Source organism: Kogia breviceps, chromosome 20, assembly GCF_026419965.1.
Source record: "Kogia breviceps isolate mKogBre1 chromosome 20, mKogBre1 haplotype 1, whole genome shotgun sequence".
NCBI lineage: Eukaryota > Metazoa > Chordata > Mammalia > Artiodactyla > Physeteridae > Kogia > Kogia breviceps.
In genome coordinates this window covers 25,507,889-25,529,217 of record NC_081329.1, presented here as the reverse complement: position 1 = coordinate 25,529,217, position 21,329 = coordinate 25,507,889, and the positions used below count along the sequence as shown (strand labels likewise).

Sequence of the window (21,329 nt, the reverse complement as noted above, 5' to 3'; positions counted from 1 at the left end):
GAGTATATTAAACTATATCCCAAGGAGAGTGGTATGTGTGTGCTTTGGAGTGGAGTAGGACTATTTAGAAGATCATCTAAAAAAAAAAAAAAAAATCATCTCATCTTTGCTTCCATTTGCCTCATTTTAAACTCCTTGAGGACAGAAGGAGAAATTACGTTCAATATATAGCAGGTATTAGGAAATTGACCTTGATGTGAAGGGCATTCCAGCCCGCGGCTGACTGTGGCAGGAGGTGTGTAGAGGGCATTCTCATTGGCAGTTCAAAGTTCCACTCGTGGAGTATCCTAAAATGTCAATAAAAGACTCTTTATTCATAAATAACTGATATGCAGTAATTTATGTCTGTACATTTATCTTGAAAAGTCTGTCATCATCCAGTTTTTTTGCAAACTCTACATAAAACATCCAAACCGTCCATTTTTGTTCAATACAATATAACACAGCTGTTTGGCATTACCAAATATATATGTATATATATTTATAGATATGTACATGTGCTGAAAAAGAAGCCAGTGCAGCCTTTTCTAAGAAGTCCATCCAAGTATTTACTGTACAACATTCAGAATTTACATTGATAATACAAGGCACAAAAAGTGTGGTATGAAGCCAAGGCCATGCTTTATTCAAACTCTCTCCTCTGGCTTGTTCACTCCTTCAGCTTCATGTCAAATTAAGTATTCAGTTCTGCTTTTTTTTTTTTTTTTCGGCTTTGAACACATCAAATGAAAGTTGAGAGTGGAATGGGTTTGAGATATGAGTCACTTGAAAGAGATACCCTCCCCATCCCCGAGACACACACACACACACACACACACACACACACACACACACACACACACACACACACACTTTCCCAAAATAAACAGAACAAAATGAAGTCTGTTTTTAAAATTCTTCCATACAGAAATGGAGGTAAACCATTACTCATATATATATATATATATTTTTTTTGTTTGTTTGTTTGGGTCAGGAAAATCAGCCAGTTTTCCTCTAACTGCTTATATTTGCAATATTTCTAGGTCGAGACTTACTGGATTGCGTGCACCAATTAGATACAATTCTGAAGAATGGGAAATGTTAAGTCAGTCTTTATTCCAATTTAGAAAGGGAGAAAACTGTTTTCCTTGCTGGAAAATTCCCACAGATGGAGTGTTTCCCACCTTCTTATAGAGAAGTTTTGAATGGGAGTGGCCAGCATCATCTAGGGCAGGCCTTGGAAGGAGTTTCTGATTGAAATACTCTAGCCAACCTCTGTTAAGGTTTAAATGGTAGCCTCCTGGTAAGGGGTGAATCTCCCTTCAGTATCATCAGAGCTGCTAATGGAGGGATATTTGAATTATTAGATCTATTTCTGATTGCAATGTCTGTTCCAGTAATGGGACAGCAGGCATGATATTCTGCTTACAAACTCCCCTCAAATATCATGATTCAATAGAATCACAGTCAAGTTTCTATCCTATATATCCAATTTTAATGGAATTGTATAATTTGCCCATTTTGGATGTAAGTAATGCTTGAGATAGGGAAATACTTTTGGGGTGAGCACAGTTTGAAGGAAAAGGACATTTTCACTGTAATCATGCCTTTTGTAAAATTATTTATCACACATTTCCATTCATGCAAAGAACTACATTACCAAATTTAGTTATATATTTTCGAATTCAACTTTTTTCGGGGGGAAAAAAATGTACCCCTTGCTGAACTCAATAATAGGAATGGGGTAGGAAATTTTTTAAGCTTAGGCCTAAACATGAAGCTTACTGCCTTTTTCATCTTTGGGTTCAGGTGGAAGTTGGGTTCTAAGACTTAGAGTTTAGTGTTCCTGTCTTAAATCCACCTTGTGAAGACACTCCAAATCCATGATCTTCACAGAAAAAGGAAAAATCAAAGTAGCTGCTTCAAAAACCACAATTATTCTATGTGAGTTAAATTTCCTACTTCAGATCACAGTACTACACACTAGTGACTAACGGCCAGGTCTGATTTCCATCCCCTTTTCTCTTTTGAAAAAAATCACAGCATACAAATTGCCATCTCGATTTTGTTGATAAGACCGGAGCTGGGGATGTGAGGAGTCCATGGTAGACACTGGCTCTCCTAGAATTACTTTTGCAAAAAACACCACATGCTGTCAACACAGCCAAACAGCTTTATAACTGCAGCTTTTGAAAGAGTTTGGAAAGTAAAAACACAAAATATGCAACACATCTAATATTAGTAACATTTTCACTTTGTGACATTTGACAAAATACATTTTTGCTTGTAGTTCAGGAAAATTCTATGCAGACGAAACAATGGAAACGGCGGAAACGGTGGCCATTCAGCGTTTGGCTAAAGCATCGATTTTGCAAATACAGTGCTATGGTAACTAACACCAGAGGGATAATAAAATGTGTCACTATCTGTAGGACAGTATATTTTGTTCTCCCATTTGCTGTGGATGTCACCCCTAGTCCAGTCAATGGGAGTTACCAAGGATTCAGAACTCTGCAATGTTTCATGAGGAAACTTAATGAAAATGAGCCACACAGTGGGCCAGAAAAGCACGTTTCTCAGCTCCTTCACAGTTCCTGTGACCTTCAGGGTTCTGGAACAAAGACCCTCGAGAGAACGTCACCTTCAATACATCTGACTCAACACCTTTACAGAGGGATTAAGAAATTGAAGAGAAAATGGCAAAAAAGGAAAACCAAAAGCACATCAAAAGATTCTGTAATGTTTTGAAATTCACAGGTAGATTGGCCAGACGTTTGGCAAGTGGAGAATACCATTTTCAATCAACTATCTTTTTAATATTCTACCTTTGCTTATCAATCCAGATGTTGAGAATTTCTATCAAGGGAAACAGCTGCAATACATCCAGAACTTTTAATCCAAAGAGAACCCTGTTTTAGTGATTGAATTTCATATCCTCTCTCAAAATCGACTGAAAGGAAAATGACAAGGGCTGTGGCAAAGGAGAACACCTGCAGCTGAAGATAAAAATAACAAAAAAAAGAGAGAAGTTCCCCTCTTAAGGAGAACTGTTGTCAATTCCTATTCGTCTCTTACAAAAAGGCCCCTAAAATGTTTGTGGGAGTACATCTGAATTTTATGAGACTTCCTGCACCGGTAAGGGAAGTTTGCCTTTAAATTCATAGAGTGAGCCTCCTTTTGGCTTAAAGGATTTTTAACGTAAACTAGGAGAACTGCACAAGGGACACTGTAAAAACTGTAAATTAACTTTATGAGACTGCAGTCTGGTTAAGCTGGGAAGGGCACCATTTTGGTGGCATGCTTTTAAGTCATGTTTAAAGCAGGACTATTAGTCTTAAATGCTTCTGAGGATTGAAAGATTTGGCATTAAGTGGGCTATTCTGTAAAAATTTTAAGTAACCTACCAAGTATGAAAGACCACCTTTAATTTCTTTTTTTCATTTTGCACTAGGGCAATAAGACTTCGAAAGTAAGCACTTAGGCTGATGAGTAAAGTAAGTCTCTTTCAAGAGAGGCATTTGTGTTGTGATATGAAAATACTAAAATTGAACCAGGGTTTAGGTTACAGTGAGTAACCACAAGTTCAGGTGCCAGCTAAGTCTATCTGATCTGAAATTTCATACTCCCTGCCACACACACACACACACACACACACACACACACACACACACACACACACACACACACACACACCTTGGTCTGTAAATCTCAAAAACATGGGTTCTCTTTGGAATTCTTTTGTAAAATACTGCACAATCCTGACATGCAATAGCCATAGAATCTCAAATTGTCGAAAAACCTATAGAAATCCTACATAGGGTCCTAGCAGAAATAAGTAGGAGAAATGTAAAGAGGAAACAAAATGGACTGAAAGATGGATTTGAACCTTGGGCTGAAATCCGAGATCAATCATGTTCCTATGCTTCCTTTATCACTCAAAGTGATGTGGTGATCAAGTGCATTTATTTATAAAACCCAGGCCAAAAAAAAAAGAAAAGAATAAACACATGGGAGGAAATTCTAGACAGGGATTGATAATAAATTCTTATCTTAAAATAATCTAGATAGATTCTAGGGGAAACTTTAACATATTTCATCTGTTTTAAAATATAAAAAATATATCAAAAATCTAAAAAAGATCTGTGTGGATTCACAGAATAGATAAAAACAATTATAAGGCCAATTAGAAGGGAAGAGGAAAAAAGGATAAGATGTTTAAAACAAAAATCCTCCAAGATGGATAACCACATATGCTCTACACTGTACTTTCTATAAGTTCCTATTCAACAGTTTAATGCAGATTCTTTCTGCATACCACCCATGCCAATCAACCCTCTGGTTTGTTCGGGGTGGATGACCATCTACTTCCACTTCTATCTCAGAAATTATATCCCATCATTACGTTAAATGATTAACACTTTGATGCTTTCTGTCTTTTGCTCCCTAGAAGGAATAAACAAGTTGAGTATACTGGCAAAAAGGGTATTTTCCTGATCTAGTTATGGTATTTTGAAAATATGCTCAACAGTTCTAAGAGGACTTGTTTGTTCTGTATAATATGCCTTTGGTTCCTGAGAAAAGCAAGATGCTTTTTGAATTTCATGTAGCAAAGCCTTCCATCAATTACAGGGGACCTTATATACCACACATTCATTAGAGAGAATGGCCAACACATTGAAGAGTTTCTTCTTCAATGCCTTACCCAGGATATCATAAATTCAACCTATTTTAAGTCTTTTTCACTTAGGTGGAGATTCACAACATTTTTTTAAACATGGGATCTACAAAAACATTGTTTAAAAAGTTGATCACATCCCTACTGCCAAGTATTCCCTACCTCCCCCATTCCCTGACTATTTTTATTCTCATGGAGCCAACCTCTAAGTAGCTAATCAACCTTGTGGTTAATCTAGGTCCTTGACTTTGGTTGTCCTGATTCTGGACAGCTAATTAAAACATCCACCAAAAGACAATCAGGAGCAAATCTGTTCATCTGTAGTCTACCAGGACATCTTGTCAAAAATGATTAAATAGGATAAAAGGTGGAGTGAAGTGTTAAGATGGGGGTCATGTATTATCTGTGGATTTCAATTCTCCACAGTATCGATGCCTCTCATTTAAAATGTAAAACAATATATTAATGGTCCTGGAAAGAAAGCATACTTGGTGACGTTGAATTATCAGAGCTTGAAGGCTCCTTGAACAATGCATATGGTTTCTGAGACATTGTGGTAGAGGTATTCCTCAGGTCTATGTACTCGGATATCATTTAGAGCAAAGACCATCTGCTAATTTCCCAAGAGGCAAAACGAGGATGACCTATAGCCCCATGGAGAGATTTTGTGACAACATAGTACCAAAAGGCTGGAAAATTCAAGAACTGGATTGTGAAAGGACAGTAAACCCCCTAATCCCTTCATAACAACTGCACTGGGGAACTAAATCAACACCTGCATCCTAGAATAACAGCTTATTTGAGGCCTATGGCATCTGCAGTTCATGTTTCCTTGGACGTGATTTGACCTCCCTTGTCTCTAAATCTGTATGATAAGCTGTGTTCTGATAGCTTTTGCAATTTGAGTGGCTTAGCTGGGAATAGAGATGGTCCTGCTTTGAGTTAGAAAAAAATAAATTTCCATATTGAAAAGTCTATGCTCCTTGAAACCTTCCCCCTAGTGTAATGGGTAAGGAAGGGGAAGAAAGAATGTGGATAGATTTGGTCCCTGGAGAAAATGAAGGAGGGGTAGGTACACTGCTAGAGCTAGCTTGTGATCTCTCTACCTCTTGATCTTGTTTCCATTAAGTGGCTAGGATAGATAGGGAATTGGTGCTGGTGTGGTGTACTCAGGTTCGAATTTCTAAATGCCCTCCTCGACGCTGTTGAAGTCCTACAGATGGGTTGGCAACCGTATTTCACTTCTAAAAGCCAGTTGACAATGATTGCCAGTATCCCGGATGCCAGTTGGTAGAAAACTCAGACAATCTGGTGCCAGAATCAGCTGGTCCTTTGGGGCACATCATTAAAACTCTGTTGCAAAACATGCACTTATTCAATCTCTGCCTTCCCAGCTTTGCTGTAGCTCATCTTTTCCTACAGTTACTTCTATCTAGATACGCCCTCGCTTTTATCCTTGCCACTCCAAATCTGAGAAGTTCCTCAACTGTGAACCGGAGTGTGGCTTCAGAGGAGACACATATATTTAAGAGAGCTTGTACTTTTCCCTATTAACATATTTTACCTATATAAAATGCAGTCTCTTCAATCAGGGATGCTCACTGATTGTAAATGAAGGCTGAATTCCCCAAATGCCACTGGGCAGAAAGCCGCCTCTTTCTTTCCCCTGTAAAGCAATTGTCCCGAAGTTGGCCATCACTCTCTCATGAGAGGAAGTGGGCTAGAGTCCATTTTGCCTGCTGTAGCTGAAGTCGGCTTCATCGAGCTGGGATTCCTTAATGTTCGAGAGTTTCGTGTGTGTCCTCCCAATCTCTTCAAGGGCACAGGCCAGGGAGTCAAGGTCACCATCATGCTGATGACGAGCTTCCCACAGGTTCAAAATGACAGCAGACGGGCTACTTTGTGTAGCAAAATAAGATAAATTCCTGGACAGAGAGTTAAATAAACAAAATGACAAAATAAAAATAGAAATAAAGGAACAAATACAAATCACTATAAGGGAATTAAGAATGAATTGGAACAGATATTATTAAAATAGGAATAAAGAGCTCCACTAAGGCAGGTCTGGGAACAGTCCAGTTTGTATCCCAACACTAAACTGAAACTGTACTTTGGAGGGTTACTAATGACCTTCTTAATCCTCCATGTCTCTTTTTAGTCCTCACTTTCCTTGAGTTGTGTGTGTATACATGTACGTGTGTTTCTCTCTTGAACACCCTCGTGAAAAGCTCTACTTCATTAGCTTATGTGATGATATAACTCATTCCTTTTTTTTTCCCCCCCAAATATCTGACCCCTCTTTATGTCTCTCATGGTAAACCTAAGGGCTGTCAAAATTTTATCTGTGTCTTCTTGGGCTCGTATACTAAATGGAGTAGTTGTCAGCTCCAAGTGGACAGTGTCTAAGTTGGCATCTCCTGTCTTACAGGTTAATAATGAGCTAGTCACAGATCTTTGAATGACCTTGGGACTGCTCCAGTTAGGTATAGCTTTCCACTTCCTCAGACTCAGTGCATCAGGAATCGATATACTCTCCAGGCCTCCATTGGCCCCCATTCTAACTATAACAAATATCCCAGTAATTACAACCATCCTTCTAATCTCTCACACTAGGACATTTATTTCTGAGTCTTCTCTTTGTTTCTTTTTGACAAACTCATCAGCTTCACTCTTCCTCTCCATTCATACTATTTGTATTTAATTTATGCTCTATCATTTTAAGACTAAATTCCAGCAGAAGCCTTACAGCTCTTTATTTCTCCAAACTCTCTAATATACCTTGCATTCTATTTCATAAATCCTCATGTATCTACTCCACTTGTTTTCAGCGCCTGCCTTGGTCTGGCCTCAAACTATCTCTGGTGATGTATATATACTTTTTCCCTCAATATTCTTTTCTCCTTTGAGCCATTAACACTGACTTAGGTAATACTTTGTTCTTGCTTTTATCCAGTGTATTCTGTTCACTAGGAAATACCCACTTTCCCTCTTTCCCCTCTGTTTATCAAGATCCTATACTCCTACAATGCCTGGATTGTAGATAATTTTCATGTCCTCATCTCTCAAAGTAATTTATTTCTTTTCTCAACTCTTTTTACGCTTCTGCTTAAATTTTCATGTGAGTAAAATGCTTATATATTCCATGCGCGTGACCTCTGCCTTCTCAGTGTGATTGCAGACACCTGAAAGAGAAGGGTCATAGCTAATCATTTTCTGATTCTACAACAGCACTTATAATACTATGACAGGTATTTATTCCATATCCATCAACTGAACTGAGTAGTTGATTGCTAGGAGCTTGTTTCTGATGATATGGGATCTTCGGTGAAAACAAATGATAACCTTTTGGACAATAACTTTGATGAAGACTGAGAAAACACAAAGGATTAAAAGGTCACAGTTTTTCACAGGTACTTTTGCAGCAGGGATAGAAATGTCACCTCTGGTAAAATTCTGATGAGTTGGAAAGATTTTCCAGAGTCCACCAAGAATTGCCTATTTTGAGGATGGTACAACTTTCCATCAGCAGACTCAGCATATAATCACAAAGCAGACTCGTGTAGCCAAGAGCAAGTGGAAGCGCAGACAAGCTTTTAAGGGCACGTTATCATTTACAAGCAACACACACACACACACACACATAGTAATTCTGAGTGAATCAAGTGCTATTTTATTCAAAGGTCTTACGACACTACTTACAGCCAGTTTGTTGCCAAATAGCATAAATATCAGGGTATGATATATGCTTTCCACTACATCTGAATCTTTAATTGAGAGAGGGAGAAGGCCGGCTTAAAACTATTCTCTCCAGTTTCTTTTCCTTTTATCTTTCTTTCCTTCTCCTCATCGCCACCCCCTCCATAGCTGGCCTTGGAATCAAATATAGTTATTTATTTCTACACTAATAGAAATGGCAAAGCAAATGTTGCTTCTGTAGTTGAAGGGATCCTAGTTCCTTTTATTCAAAACGTTGTTTTGAATACTGCCACGTCCTTTTAGTTGTAGGGAGCTGTTTGTGGGGAAAGTTGCTGTATCTCCAGGTCTATAAATAGGTTGGTACACCCCAACCAATGTTCAGGCAGAATACAAACTGGAGGATAGCTGAGAAAGAGGCAAAAACCGAGAGACTGTGTGAGTGGATTCTGGGTGGGCTGTGTGATAATGTCTTTCCATGTAATTAATGAGAATACTGACCATTGACACGCATTGTTTCCTGGAGTGGGGAAATAATTCTTTATGCTCTCCATTGTCATTTCAAAAGAAAAATAATGCTGGCAAGCACAACAAAAAGAAGCACAGGTTTCTCATATTATTGAAGGTTTATATTTTGTATTTCCTACTGAACCACAATGGACTAGTATCTGTTGGAGTGACTGGTTCCTTGTGATCCTATGAACCCCAAAGCTACCCTTTATTCTATACCAGGGGTTGACAAACTATTTCTTTAAAGGCCCAGACAGCAAGTATTTTTGACCGTAGGGGCCACATCTGGTCTGTGTAGCAGCTATTCAACTTTGCCATGGTAGTGTGAAATGGCCATACATAAGTGAATGTGCATGTCTGTGTTCCAATAAAACTTTATTTAGAGACACTGAAATTTGAATGTCATACACTTTTCACATATCACACCACATCTATCACTCTTGTTTTGTTTATCCTCCTGAAACCATTCTAGCTCTGGGGCTATAGAAAAGCAGGTGTTGGGCCAGATTTAGCACCTAGGTCATGGTGCTGACTATGTTCCATGTTGTCTTATTTACCCAAACTAGATTTCCACACATAGTAGCAATTTCAGAGAGGATGAGATTGAACTTTCATTTTGTGCTACATCTGAAAATAAGCACCTAGAGGGTGAAAGTTGCTGCGTCCTCAAGCTACATGTCCTGCCCCAAGCACTCTGAGACCTTTATTCTTGGTAACGTCTGGGGAGCTTTGACATTTCAAGACATGAGAAAAAGATCTGGGCGTGAAAACGCAAAAGCAAAACTTTAGGAAAGGCATACAGACTATGTTTTGGAGGTTGTGATGAATCTTTGTCCCAACATGCTATTCAAAATATTCATGAATCCAGCAGCAGTGTGAAGGTGTTTTAAGTGCACCTGCCTCGAGGAAGAAGAGCAGAGCTGAAGGATAACTCTTGCCAGCCACTTGGTTCTGAGAAGTCCTGCAAATGCCCGGATTTGTAGACTAGGCACCCAGGGCTACAGGAAGCTAAATGATCAAAGAGGCAGAAATAGAACTCTCCCTTGGCAGGGATCTCTGAACATACTGTAGCAAGTGAAATGTGCTCCCCAAAGTATGTTCCAGATTGATGCTCTGAATTTATACAAGTACACTCGGCAACACACATAAATCTCAAATTGCACTTAATTTTAGTAAATACACGTAGGAGCATGTCAGCCTTATTAAAAAGGATTCAGTCAGCTTTGTGATAAACAGACATCCTATTAAACTACACTTACTTGTCCACACCAGAAGAATTAATAGACAAAAGACACTAAAGTGCTAATGCTATAGGCTATTTCTCAAACATAGTTGGATTATTTTACTGCTTACATGTGTGCAAATGCATTATGATTTTTTTTGAAAATTGGTATCCCCTATATCCATTTGGTTATCTCCATACCTCCCTTTTGAAATTATTTTGATCCCAATCTGTGTGACCCACTTCTCTTCATAATAATGCTGGTGCATTTGGACACCAGCAGGTAAATGCACACACAATTCCGGGAACATTGTTAATACTATAAAATAGAATTCATAGCAACAGTTGATTTCCTGAGTTTGATTTTTTTTTTTTTTTTTTTTGAAATGAATAAGGAACATTTGGCAAAAACAGTCATCTTGAAATTCAGGTGGATGGCTCAAAACAAAACAATTTTTTCTTTTCTCTTTGAAAAATGTTTAAAGAAGTAAATGTTTATTATGCTTGCCTTAGATGCTTCATATTGTTACTTCTTTATGCACTGAATCTTTTGTCATAGCCTTTTCAAATTCTGATCGACTGAGGTAATTCTGAAAAATAAGATTTATGTTTTTGTGGTTCATAAAGATGCTGCATACTGTGTACATAAGATTATTTACTCTCTAAATTTTAAGAATTTACTTTAGAATCATCCTATGTCTTAAGTTTATTTGTCCCGAGTCCTGTAGACTCAGTGACCCCATCTTTTTCTTTGGACCTCTCACTGAAAAAGTACAGATAAACTAAAATACCACATGCTAAGACAGCTGAATAGATTTATCCATGTAAATTCACTGAGTAGTCATAGTTAATTAAGTTTAATTTCATTTTGTTGAGCCTACATGCTTTCTATTCACCTGAGCCCCTGAGGAGTTGTTTTATTACTATGATTAATTTCTTCTTTCTGAGACTTCCTTATCTGAGCTGTCCCCCAGCCCAATTAAAATTCCATTCTTTATGTGGAAGCCGGGGCAGAATTGGGAACATGAATCTTTAGCAATTTCACTAGCTAGACAGAGGCCAACTTATAATGGTGTATATGGGTCAACCACCAAATTTTTATATAGAATCTCAGTTTTCAAAATACATCTTCAAATGAATGACCGCGTTAAACTAATAACGAAAATTAGGTTATTTCGAGAATTTCTGGAAATAGTTATTGTGCCATCTGTTTTCTTTTTCGGGTAGAAAGAGGAAGAGAGAATCAAGGACCATGATAAAATTCTGCCATGTAAGTCTTTATACACTGTTGCAATGCAGGGCTCATTTTATGGAAAGGAAAAGTGTCTAGGTGTCCAGTGTGAATTGAAAGATACTTCCGTTCCTTTAGTACTTGAAAGCAGTATTCAAATACAAATGTCTTAGGGAATAGTAACATCTAAATCCTCAATCAGTTAACAGAAAGATTAGATAACAGTAACTGAACGGGGCACAGGTCTGAGACTCTATCTGAGCCCTGGGGACATGCATACTGGAAGAGCTGCCAAGGGCACGTGCTTGTGTGTGCTTAAAGCTGGAGTCTGCCTGCTTAGGGTCTTAGTTCTATCTGACTATGTGTGGCCTATAAGGGACACTCCCTTTCGTTCTGAATTCCAGATAACAAAGCTTTTATCTTAGTTACTCAGAGCCATGCTACCAGGGGGCTGACACGCCTATTTGAAAGCTGTAAGCTCTTCTTTGTAACTAATGGTGAGAATGAATTTCCTCTGTAATAAAACCTAGCAGGGGACCACATGTGCACTGCAGCCTAACATCCTTAGCACAAGAAGACAGCCTCGTCCCAGGTATATGCCATACTTTCATTCAGAATTTAGGATGTCACCCAGCACTTCCAAGTACAAGGGAGCACTTGCACCTGTAACATTAAGACAGCAAGTATGTTTATATTCTATAAGCTGTTGCCATTTATAGCTAAGTCAACTTTTTTTTTTTTTTTTTTAAAAAAGCATATTTGAAAAATATCTTCCTGGTAGGTTGGCAGCATAGAAAGTGAAAACTCAGTTAAGCTGCCTATAATAAATTGGGAGACATCATTACAAGAATGGTGCATAGTCCTACTGTATAGTACCAAATAGGGAACTGAAACATAGTCATAATGAAAAAAAAATTAATATCCCCGCTATCATCGTAATTGTCTCATTTAATGAAAGCCTCTTATGTGACCAAAACCATCCCTCCCTATGGTTCTTTAAATGTAAATAGAAGAGAAAAGCCATTTATACTGGACAGCGGTAACTGGACCACAGCATAAGCGTTTGGTCCATTCCTCAAGCTTTCATCCCAAAACTTCATCCTCACTGGGTACTCAACAAACAGCAGAGTAGCTTTCAGGATAAAGCAAGTCTGTTTCATTTCCTAAAGAATAAGCAAAAGATGCTTGCCTTTATGTCACCTCTGCCTATTGCCCCCCTGTGCCTTCAAATGAAAGGAAGCTGGTATGGGGAACCCCAAAGGAAAAGATACAGGCAGTTGAAAACATGCTGAGTTCCACTCTGCCATGCCTTAAAGGCGGTACATTAATTCTTTTGGGTCAATTAATTTGGCAATAAAATTCCCCTCATAGTTCTTCCTTTTGCCTATTTCATTATCTGGCTCCTGAAAGGGACTAGCAAGGATTCTTCCTTCTTTGGAAAATTTATGTTAGCCCTGGAGCCTTTAGGACCCCCTGTGAGTTGCCAGACAGGAATAAAACCAGTTGTAGACTCTTGTTTTCAATTCTCCAGTTTCATTCCTGATAAGGCTCTGCTAATTTCTCATATCTTGCAATGAAAGGCAATGAAAACTGCAAAATCAAATGATAACTTTTCTTTGAATTGGGATATAGCATAGAAAAATACGTCTCATTTAATGTTCAATAACGTTGAGACATTTTCAAGAATCCTGAGGGTAACAGAGAATGACCACTCTTTGTTCCAAGAGAAAAGACCAGAGTGCTAATCCTGAAGGGGGAAAGGGAGAAATATTGATCTTTCCTTTTGCAAAATACTCAGTGTGTTTCAATAAAACCTCACAAATAATCTCAAAGAAATAGTTAAGCACTTTATTAAAGGACTCTCTAATGAATTAGGCAAAATCCTTCCCGTAATTTCATTTTCTCAAATTATGAAAACATCACATCCAGGGACTGTGACTTTGTCAGCTTTTCCAGGTCTCTTTGAGACAGACCCGTGAAGGGGATTATTTCGGCTATAAAGGGGCTTGGGCATGTCCATCTTTTCTGAAAACTACATTAGCTTAAAGGAGGGAAACCTAGTCCTTCAAAGACCAAGGCAAACTCGCCCCTTGTCACCCCCCCTTGCAGCTTAGAGTGGGAGGGCGACTTTGGTTCTCTTGGAGGGATAGAAACAGTTTCTCTCCCTTTAGGAGAAACACCTGCCACTTATAAGCCATATACAGTTTGTTCATGGCTAAAATGGCCCTAGGCTGCTTTCAGATTCATATTAGTAGGCAGTTTCATGAGTCCCTAACTTAAGTGAAATGAAGCCTGAACACCCACCACTTGGCTGTGTTGGGTCCCTCTGGCTTCACACTGAGGGCTCGTCAAATCCAGACTCTGCACAAGTCCATTGGGCCAGAACGAGAAAATCTGATTTGAGCTTTATCATATTTTGCCTCCAAGGATCTGTGTAATGAATGCTATCTTCCTGTGCATTGATTCTCCTTAGAAGAGTCATGAATATTGTTTTTTGGAAATGGCAGCCTCACATCCATTTTTATTATTTAAAGGTTAGGATGTGTTTTCTAGCCTCTAGTCTGCAGAGCCCAGACAGCTTCATTTGGTGTAATCCTAGCAAATCCCAAAACACAAGAGTGAAAATATCTAGTCTCATGGGTCCCTGAGTGACCACCCTTGGTGGTCTGCCTGTGAAGCAGGCATTCTGTATATATTTTGTAATCACTTTCTCTCTCTCTTTTCCTCCTCCTTCCTTCACCCCAAAAGAAAGCTGGCCCCGAGACTTCCACTTTTAGTGAATTCTCAAGAGTTACTCAGAGACAGATTAATGAACTGTCTTGCGACCTTCCTCTGTCCTTTCCCACTGTCCTCTGGCCATTTCACTGTTCCTGTGTATCCAATTAAGAGGGCGGATTGAGGGAATAAAAGGATTTGACCTCAACGTGAGAAGATTCTGCTTCTCATTAGAGGTCCTGTTAAAAGATTTGGTGGAAAAACAAGTTACTGTAGCACCGCTGTTCAGCCATGAAGTTTGAGAAATTTCATTTGCTCATGATTTCTATACCATCACCCAAAAACATTAACATCCAAAATACATTTGAACTATTTACCCAGCTGACCAAAAATAAATATGTTTCTCTGGCAATGCTTACGCAGTTTCAAACAAGCGTACTATTATGAGAAACTGTTAATAAGTGTGATTCGTCTACTCCTTCCCATCTTGGAATCCTTTCTTCCATTTTGGCACCTCCCTTCTCCTCATCCTCTTGTATCTCATGCACTTTATCCAGCATCTGTTCCCACGGCAACTTGGTCAAGCTGGCTATGTTTTCACAAGGGTTTCTGGAATATGAAAATCATGAGGCCTTCAAGAAGAATGATCCAATAGTAGAATTTCAGGTACTGAAAGATAGGAATCCTCCACCACGGTGTCAGCCACGTAACCTGCTCTCTTTGGAGACCAACTTTCAAAATCCTTTGACACTTATTCAATTCTATTAGGAGGCAAGTTTTTAAGGTCAAGTATACTATCCAAAGAAAAAGTTCATGTCATTCATTCAAGACAAATTTCTTGAATTTCCCCGAACTAGATAGTACTATCTAGGTATGTCTCACTGTAATTAAAAAACTAAAGAAGTATCATAAAAATACAAAGTGCTATGGAAGTTTAGATATGGAAGATTACTTCTAGCTGAAGCAGTTAGTTTCTGATATTACTTAGTTTGTTTAGTTCTCGGCAAAGCTCCCCACCATCTACTCCTACTTGATCAACTCTTTATTAGTCCCACCTACCTACCGATCACCTGTGACCAAGAGCCTTGCAGAGGAGAGTTATTGCAGCTGGATTTGTAGAATAAGTGTGCAACCTCAGCTCTAAAATGCGGCAAGTATGGACTCTGAGTAATCGTCAGTTTGCCCACAGAAACTGTAATTGCAACCGTTAACTATGACATTCTTTGCTAGGCTGTGCGCCTTATTTATCATAATCCATACGCCAAGCAAGTTGCAAAGCCACCTGCGTTGCTGCCTTAAGTGCACCCACTGACATGTCTCATATTCTAAGCCTTTAACTTCTATTTCATGTATCTTCTCTCCTATTCAGATCTAAGTCGAAACTTGTTAGGCAGAAAGGCAAATCATCATCAGGGACATTTGCATTTACCGAAAGGAGGAGAACATTTTCCCTGGCAACACGATAACAGTGAATGTTTCCTTGCACTCCCTTTAAAAACGCTTCCTTCATGGTCTGAGGGCTGTTGCTTTACTCGTTTTTCACTTTTGGAAATTGAAGGGAAGGGGGGAGTCAAGGTAAAGGTGCTGTCACAAGATCAAGGTTAGGTGAATTACCTAATGGAAGACCGACTCTGTGCTTTGTGATCGATCATCTTTCTCTCGTGATCCCAGGGTTGATGAAATCTCAAGCCAACCAACAGCTTTCTTACCCAATAATATCGGCACATTGACAACGTCAGATCTCTGTGTTTTAACACACATTAATGATCACATTAGCGACTGATGATTATGTAGTATAATAAGTACTATATTATCTGTAGCCCTAAGGGAGCAAGACCAGTGATTTGGGATTACACAATAAGAAGTTGTGACAAATTACATCTGAAAATCTCCTTCGTCTCTGTCCCATATGTTTCCTCCCATGTACGAGAAGATACATTTCTGCTACAGTAGTGAAAACGTATAACGAACTTGACAATTTCTGCAGAATGAGAATTAGCTAACATGGTGCGAGGTGATTTTCCATCATCTTTCTCTTTTGGCTTCTCTGGATATCTATCTTCGTGGCCATTTCTGCCGGAACAACACCAGCTTGCAGAAAGGGGCCTTATCCTGTGCCTTAGCTTAGCCTCAGGTGTAACTCTGACTGCAGCAACAGGTCCTATGAAAGTTTTACTAAATATGAGCAGACTCATTTAAATGAGGGGTCAGCAGACTATGTACTGTAGGCCAAATACATTGCCTCCTCTTGTAAATAATGTTTATTGGGACACAGCCCGCCTGTTTGTTTAGATATTTCCTGTGGCTGCTCTCACACCGCAGAAGCAGAGTTGAATAATTGGTGAGTAGTTGCAATAGATCATATATGGCCTAAACTATTTACTGTCTCTGGTTCTTTAACAGAAAAAAGCCTGCTAACCCCGAGTTTGAATCGTTCTTACTCCATAATGAGACAACTATTGGGGAGGTAAGCTAGAGAATAAAGAGGAAGGAAATGCCATTCACTGAAGTTGAATATGGTAGCTAAATGAGGTTTAAAGATTAAACCTTATTTAAACACAAAGATTCCGTGCATTCATGCTATTCTAACTTGCTATTAATTGTGAACATTTCAAAGGGACTAACTAGCATTTATTTAAGATGGACAGTTTCTTAGAACCATGTTTGAAACTTTCCATAGAGTAGGTTGTTTGAATTTTGTATACTAAGGACGTTTAGGCTTTTCTGGAGAGAGGGGTCTTAGGGAGAAACAAAAGCAAGCAAAAACAAACAGGCGTATCAAATGGTTGCCTTTTTTGACTCCGACATTGGAGGGGACAAGCGTGCTCCTGTGTAGCTATTTACTGCTCATTAGAGCCCAGACACAAAAGGATGCTAACCTTAGTCTCCCAGTTTGAAATGCGTTTTCCCTACTGTGCAAGCTCAGAAACTGAAGGCTTTGGAGGCAACCTGTGTAGTTCTCATATGATTACTGTAAATGGAGAATAAAATGAGCAAGGCAGGAACATGCACATGCTTCTTTAACAAATTAATGCCAGCATCCATGGGTAGGTAGATATTTTGTGGCAATTATTTTCTTGTAAGTGGTGAATTAAAAATCATAAACTCTTATTGCCAGAATGGATCAGAGAATTAATGTAGTTTGAATTCTATGAATTGCATCTGTAGAAAAGGTAACATAGGGATGGTAAGTGATGGGTTTGGGCAGACTGGTATTAGCTGTAGAATCAGGGCTGCTGGACAGAGCTTCTGAGTCCCTGCCCAATGTTCATTTTTCTTTCTTTAGACCAAATTCCATCCTCTGGCTTAGTTTTTCATTCTTGTCCCCAGGTTGATCAGAAAGTGAACCTGACATAGTCGTGGTGTTCATAGGTTATACATGACACATCTCATCCTTTATCAAAGTTGCTGGGAAAAATTCAACCTAATTTTTTTTCCCCCTATACACTCAGACATTTTTGTATTCTCTCATTTTCACCATCTGCCTTTTTCAAGAATGTGTTCTTCTGGGGCCTGCCTGTCTGTAAATTCCATTTTCTCTTACAGCCATGCCTTCTCTCTTGATTTTCCTCTCTGAGTCTGACTGCTTTCTAGTTGGGCCCTTCGTTCTTGGCTTCTGGATCCCTTTTGAAACAGGGAGCAGCCCTCTATCCTTTCTTGGCAGACATCTACCTTCCTTTCAGAGAAGAAAGAGTCAGGTAGGATGTCTGTGAAAACAAAGAACAAAAAAAAATGGAAATGACAGAGTAAGCCAAACAGTAAGAAAAATAAGGCTTTGTCTCAAAAGAAAAAAAAAGTACCAAAGGAAAGGGAAGGAAAAGGGTGCTGGGAAAACTTGTTCTTTTTTTATTCTGGGGTTTGCAGGGTGGGTTAGTGAGAGAGGAGATCCTATTTGTCAATGCCTTTTCCCCACCAGTCATCCCTCAAGCTGAGCCCTAACTGGCCCCCCCATCAGTGTTGCTCTGAATAGCATCACCCCTGCTTTTTCTCATCAAAGTACGAGCGCCCACTATGAATCTCTCTATTCTCCTTTCAACTCAACCGCGACAGTAGCCCAGTAATGAATAGTGTCGGTTTAAGCAGCAGACTTTTGCTTGTTTAATGCCCTCTGCCTTCAGACCTGAGAGGTATCATCTCAAACTTCCTTTTTTACATTCACGCACCCACTTCTTCAGGCTGAGCATATCCTTATTAGGGGTTAAATAACACTTAAGGTTACCCGATGCGGGGGAGGAGGTGTGAGAAACTTGCTTCTTGTTTCTCCATCACTGTCTCAAGACTCTGGGATCCCTCACCAGCACCAAGATGACAAAGTCTAAACCTCCGTTATGGTGGCCCAATTAGCAAACCTGGAGATGGGACCAGGACTAAAGTAGGACTTTTCCATAACGTCCCCAAAGGCAGAGCGGGGTGGCAGGAAGGGCCACACACTGTGTCATATTTTTGTTCTTTTCCCACCTCCTTGTCCAGATTTCACATGAAATACAGCCAGAGAAATCCATAAAGATATCAGGGCCTGGAAACCACAGGGATACACCCACCCCATTTTACTTTTCAAGCTCTTTTAGTAAAATCCTCTTTTTTTTTTTTTTTTTTTTTTTTTTTTTTTTTTTTTTTGTGGTACGCGGGCCTCTCACTGTTGTGGCCTCTCCCGCTGCGGGGCACAGGCTCCGGACGCGCAGGCCCAGCGGCCATGGCTCACGGGCCCAGCCGCTCCGCGGCACGCGGGATCCTCCCGGACCGGGGCACGAACCCGTGTCCCCCGCATCGGCAGGCGGACTCCCAACCACTGCGCCACCAGGGAAGCCCAGTAAAATCCTCTTTTTGAAGTTGCCCCCAATTACCTGTTGATGCTGTTTTTCTGTGCTAACATCTGCCAGTCCTTGCCTTTGGCATTGGGGGTGTCAAATGTAGCACAAATCCGCTGTCTGATGGAGTAGGGAATTTTGAAGGCTTTGGGGCCAGTCTGTGCAGGGAAAGTGCTGTCCTCTTGTGCAAAGAAAGTGATGGTCTCTCTTTCATTCTGTAAACAAAATAAGGAAAGCAGGATCAGATCTAAGTAGAAGCCTTACTGGTCAACACTTATTTATTTTTAAGAAAAGTTGTGTTAACACACATGCGAAAAATGCTTGCCTGTTGTGGGAGCCTGTAAAATACACTGACAAGTTCCCCTCTCTTCTAAAATAGTAAATAATGTCTCTAGTAGCCTAGGAAACCGTGTACTGGAGCTTTACAAAAGCCTCTTCCAATCAGGGGAGTCACAATCTTCAGCTTCCTGCATCCAAGGAGGTGTCAGGTGAGATCAGAATTAGATTTTTTTTTTAATTCTCAAAAAAAAAAAAAAAAATCTAGGATCTGTAGGAAGAAGGTACCAGATGACAGACTTCAGTTCACTGGAAGGGAGACCTTCTGAGAGTCAGAGCTGATCAGAGAAGAATGCGCTGATCAAAGGAGCTGGCTGGGAAGCCACGTGTCAGGAAAGCTACAAAGGGGACCTGATTGGATGTTGATCATTTTCAAGTTTGTATTTCTCCCAGGCCTCAAGTGTGATTCTATAGTAAATATTTTGGTTTTGTTTCAGAATTAAATTGCTTTTGTAAAATGGGAGGCAGCCATGAGTCTGCGATGAGACCTTGGACTAGCCAGCCGAGTGCTGCAGGCTGGAGAGCTTCCGGCTGCTGTCTGCCCACTCTTCTGACTTAAGAGCTGTCCAGTGAGGATTAGTTATACATCATAACAATTAGATCATCATATCCAATGTGAAATCACACATCCATCCGTCATATTAGAATAGTTGTTGAAAGTTTATATGGACTAACAGAATTTTAAGGCTTGAAAGGTAGCTGAATCACTTCTGTGATTCAGGCAGACCTGACCCAATCAAGTGGCTCTTAAAAGAGGGAAGATGCAGCTCCTATCTGGAGGTATCTCTCCTGCTGGCCTGGAAGAAAGCAAATAGCCATGCTGTGAACTGCCTATGGTTGGGGGTGGGAGGGGGTGAAGCTAGGAACTGAGGGTGTCCCCGAGGAGCTGAGAGTGAGCCCTGTCCAACAGCCAGCAAGTAATTGGGGACTTCAGTCCTACAGCCACAAGGACCTGAACTCGTCAACAACCCTAATAAATTTGGGGACAAACCTCTGAGCTCCAGGTGAGAAAGTACTGCTGCCACCACCACCCTGACCTCAGCCTTGTGAGATCCTGATCAGAGAACCCAGTTAGGCCATGCCTAGACTTCTGCCCTCAAAAAATGTGGGACAATAAGCGGGTGTTGTTTTTTTCTGATAGATTTGTGGTAATTTGTTATGCAAGAGAAGAAAACTAATGCAAAGGGAAATTAAAACACAAATCTGAGGTCGGGTTAAGGGACTAGTTAGCACTGTTTAAACCTCAAGAAACTATCCTTTGCATTAGGAACTTGTCGACTTGGGCTGTCCTTTAAGTCAACACATGCCCTTCCTGAACTGCCCCCGTGAGCTTCCCCTGATGTTTTTCTGCCCTTTACACATCTCCTTCTGTGGACACCACAGCCATGGAAGCCCTTCTTGGCTAGTGTCCAGGCTCATGGAGCTATAAGCCTTCAGACTTGGTGTGTCTTACATCTTCAAAAATCTGTTAATTGAGGAAACTAGTTCATGCAAAGATCTTATTAATGAATGATAATGTGTTTTGTCTTTCTGTAACCATTTAACAACAGTTACATATGGGGGGATGTTTTGGAAACACAATGCCTTAACCCAGTATTCCCACAGGGTATCTCAGAAGATGTTCCAAGAAAGAGCAGTCACATAGTCAAATACTTTTTGAGAAATGCTGCACGTTATATCTTACTCTTGGAACTTCAAAGTACATGTTATCAGATTAAACAGATTCTACTTACTGGTTTTAGTTCTATTCCCTGGACTATTATAGAACAACACTCATCAAAATTCTTCCAGTTTTGGACCTTAGGATGGACTAACAGAAAAAGTGTGGTTTTCAGAGTCAGAAATATCTTGCTTTGGAGTATAAGTTCACATTTCGTAGCTCAGTGACCTTGGATGCTACAGGACTTTCTTCAGCCTCAATTTCCTAATCAGTCTTTGACATTTTTTATAGACTCCACAGGGGTTATAAACTTTGGTAGAAGTTACCCAGGTAATTGGTGCCATAGCTAAAACTAGAATTCCGATACCCTAATACCTTTACCAGGACTCAGTTCACTACACCACCCTGCATCAAGACAAGTACCAAAAATCCACAGAGCAGGGTGGTTCAGAAAAATGCTCTCTGAGTGATATTTGCATTGTATTTCAAGAATTAAGAGT

General features: G+C 39.9%; 1 protein-coding gene across 9 annotated transcripts in view; it reads right to left on the bottom strand.

Moving 5' to 3' along the window:
• Window positions 1–325: 325 nt before the first annotated feature.
• The window catches only part of UNC5D (unc-5 netrin receptor D), a 567,718-nt gene continuing 546,714 nt past the window's right edge, over window positions 326–21,329 (bottom strand). For 8 of the 9 annotated variants that reach the window (XM_067022440.1, XM_059049202.2, XM_067022443.1 and 5 more), the window contains 2 exons: window positions 18,870–19,048; window positions 326–6,579 (listed from right to left, as the gene is read on the bottom strand). In XM_067022440.1, coding sequence (XP_066878541.1) covers window positions 6,375–6,579; window positions 18,870–19,048 — 384 coding nt within the window. In that variant the 3' untranslated portion in view covers window positions 326–6,374. Of the gene's footprint in view, window positions 6,580–10,587; window positions 10,670–18,869; window positions 19,049–21,329 lie in introns of all 9 variants that reach the window. The other variant, XM_067022444.1, reaches the window with a different exon arrangement.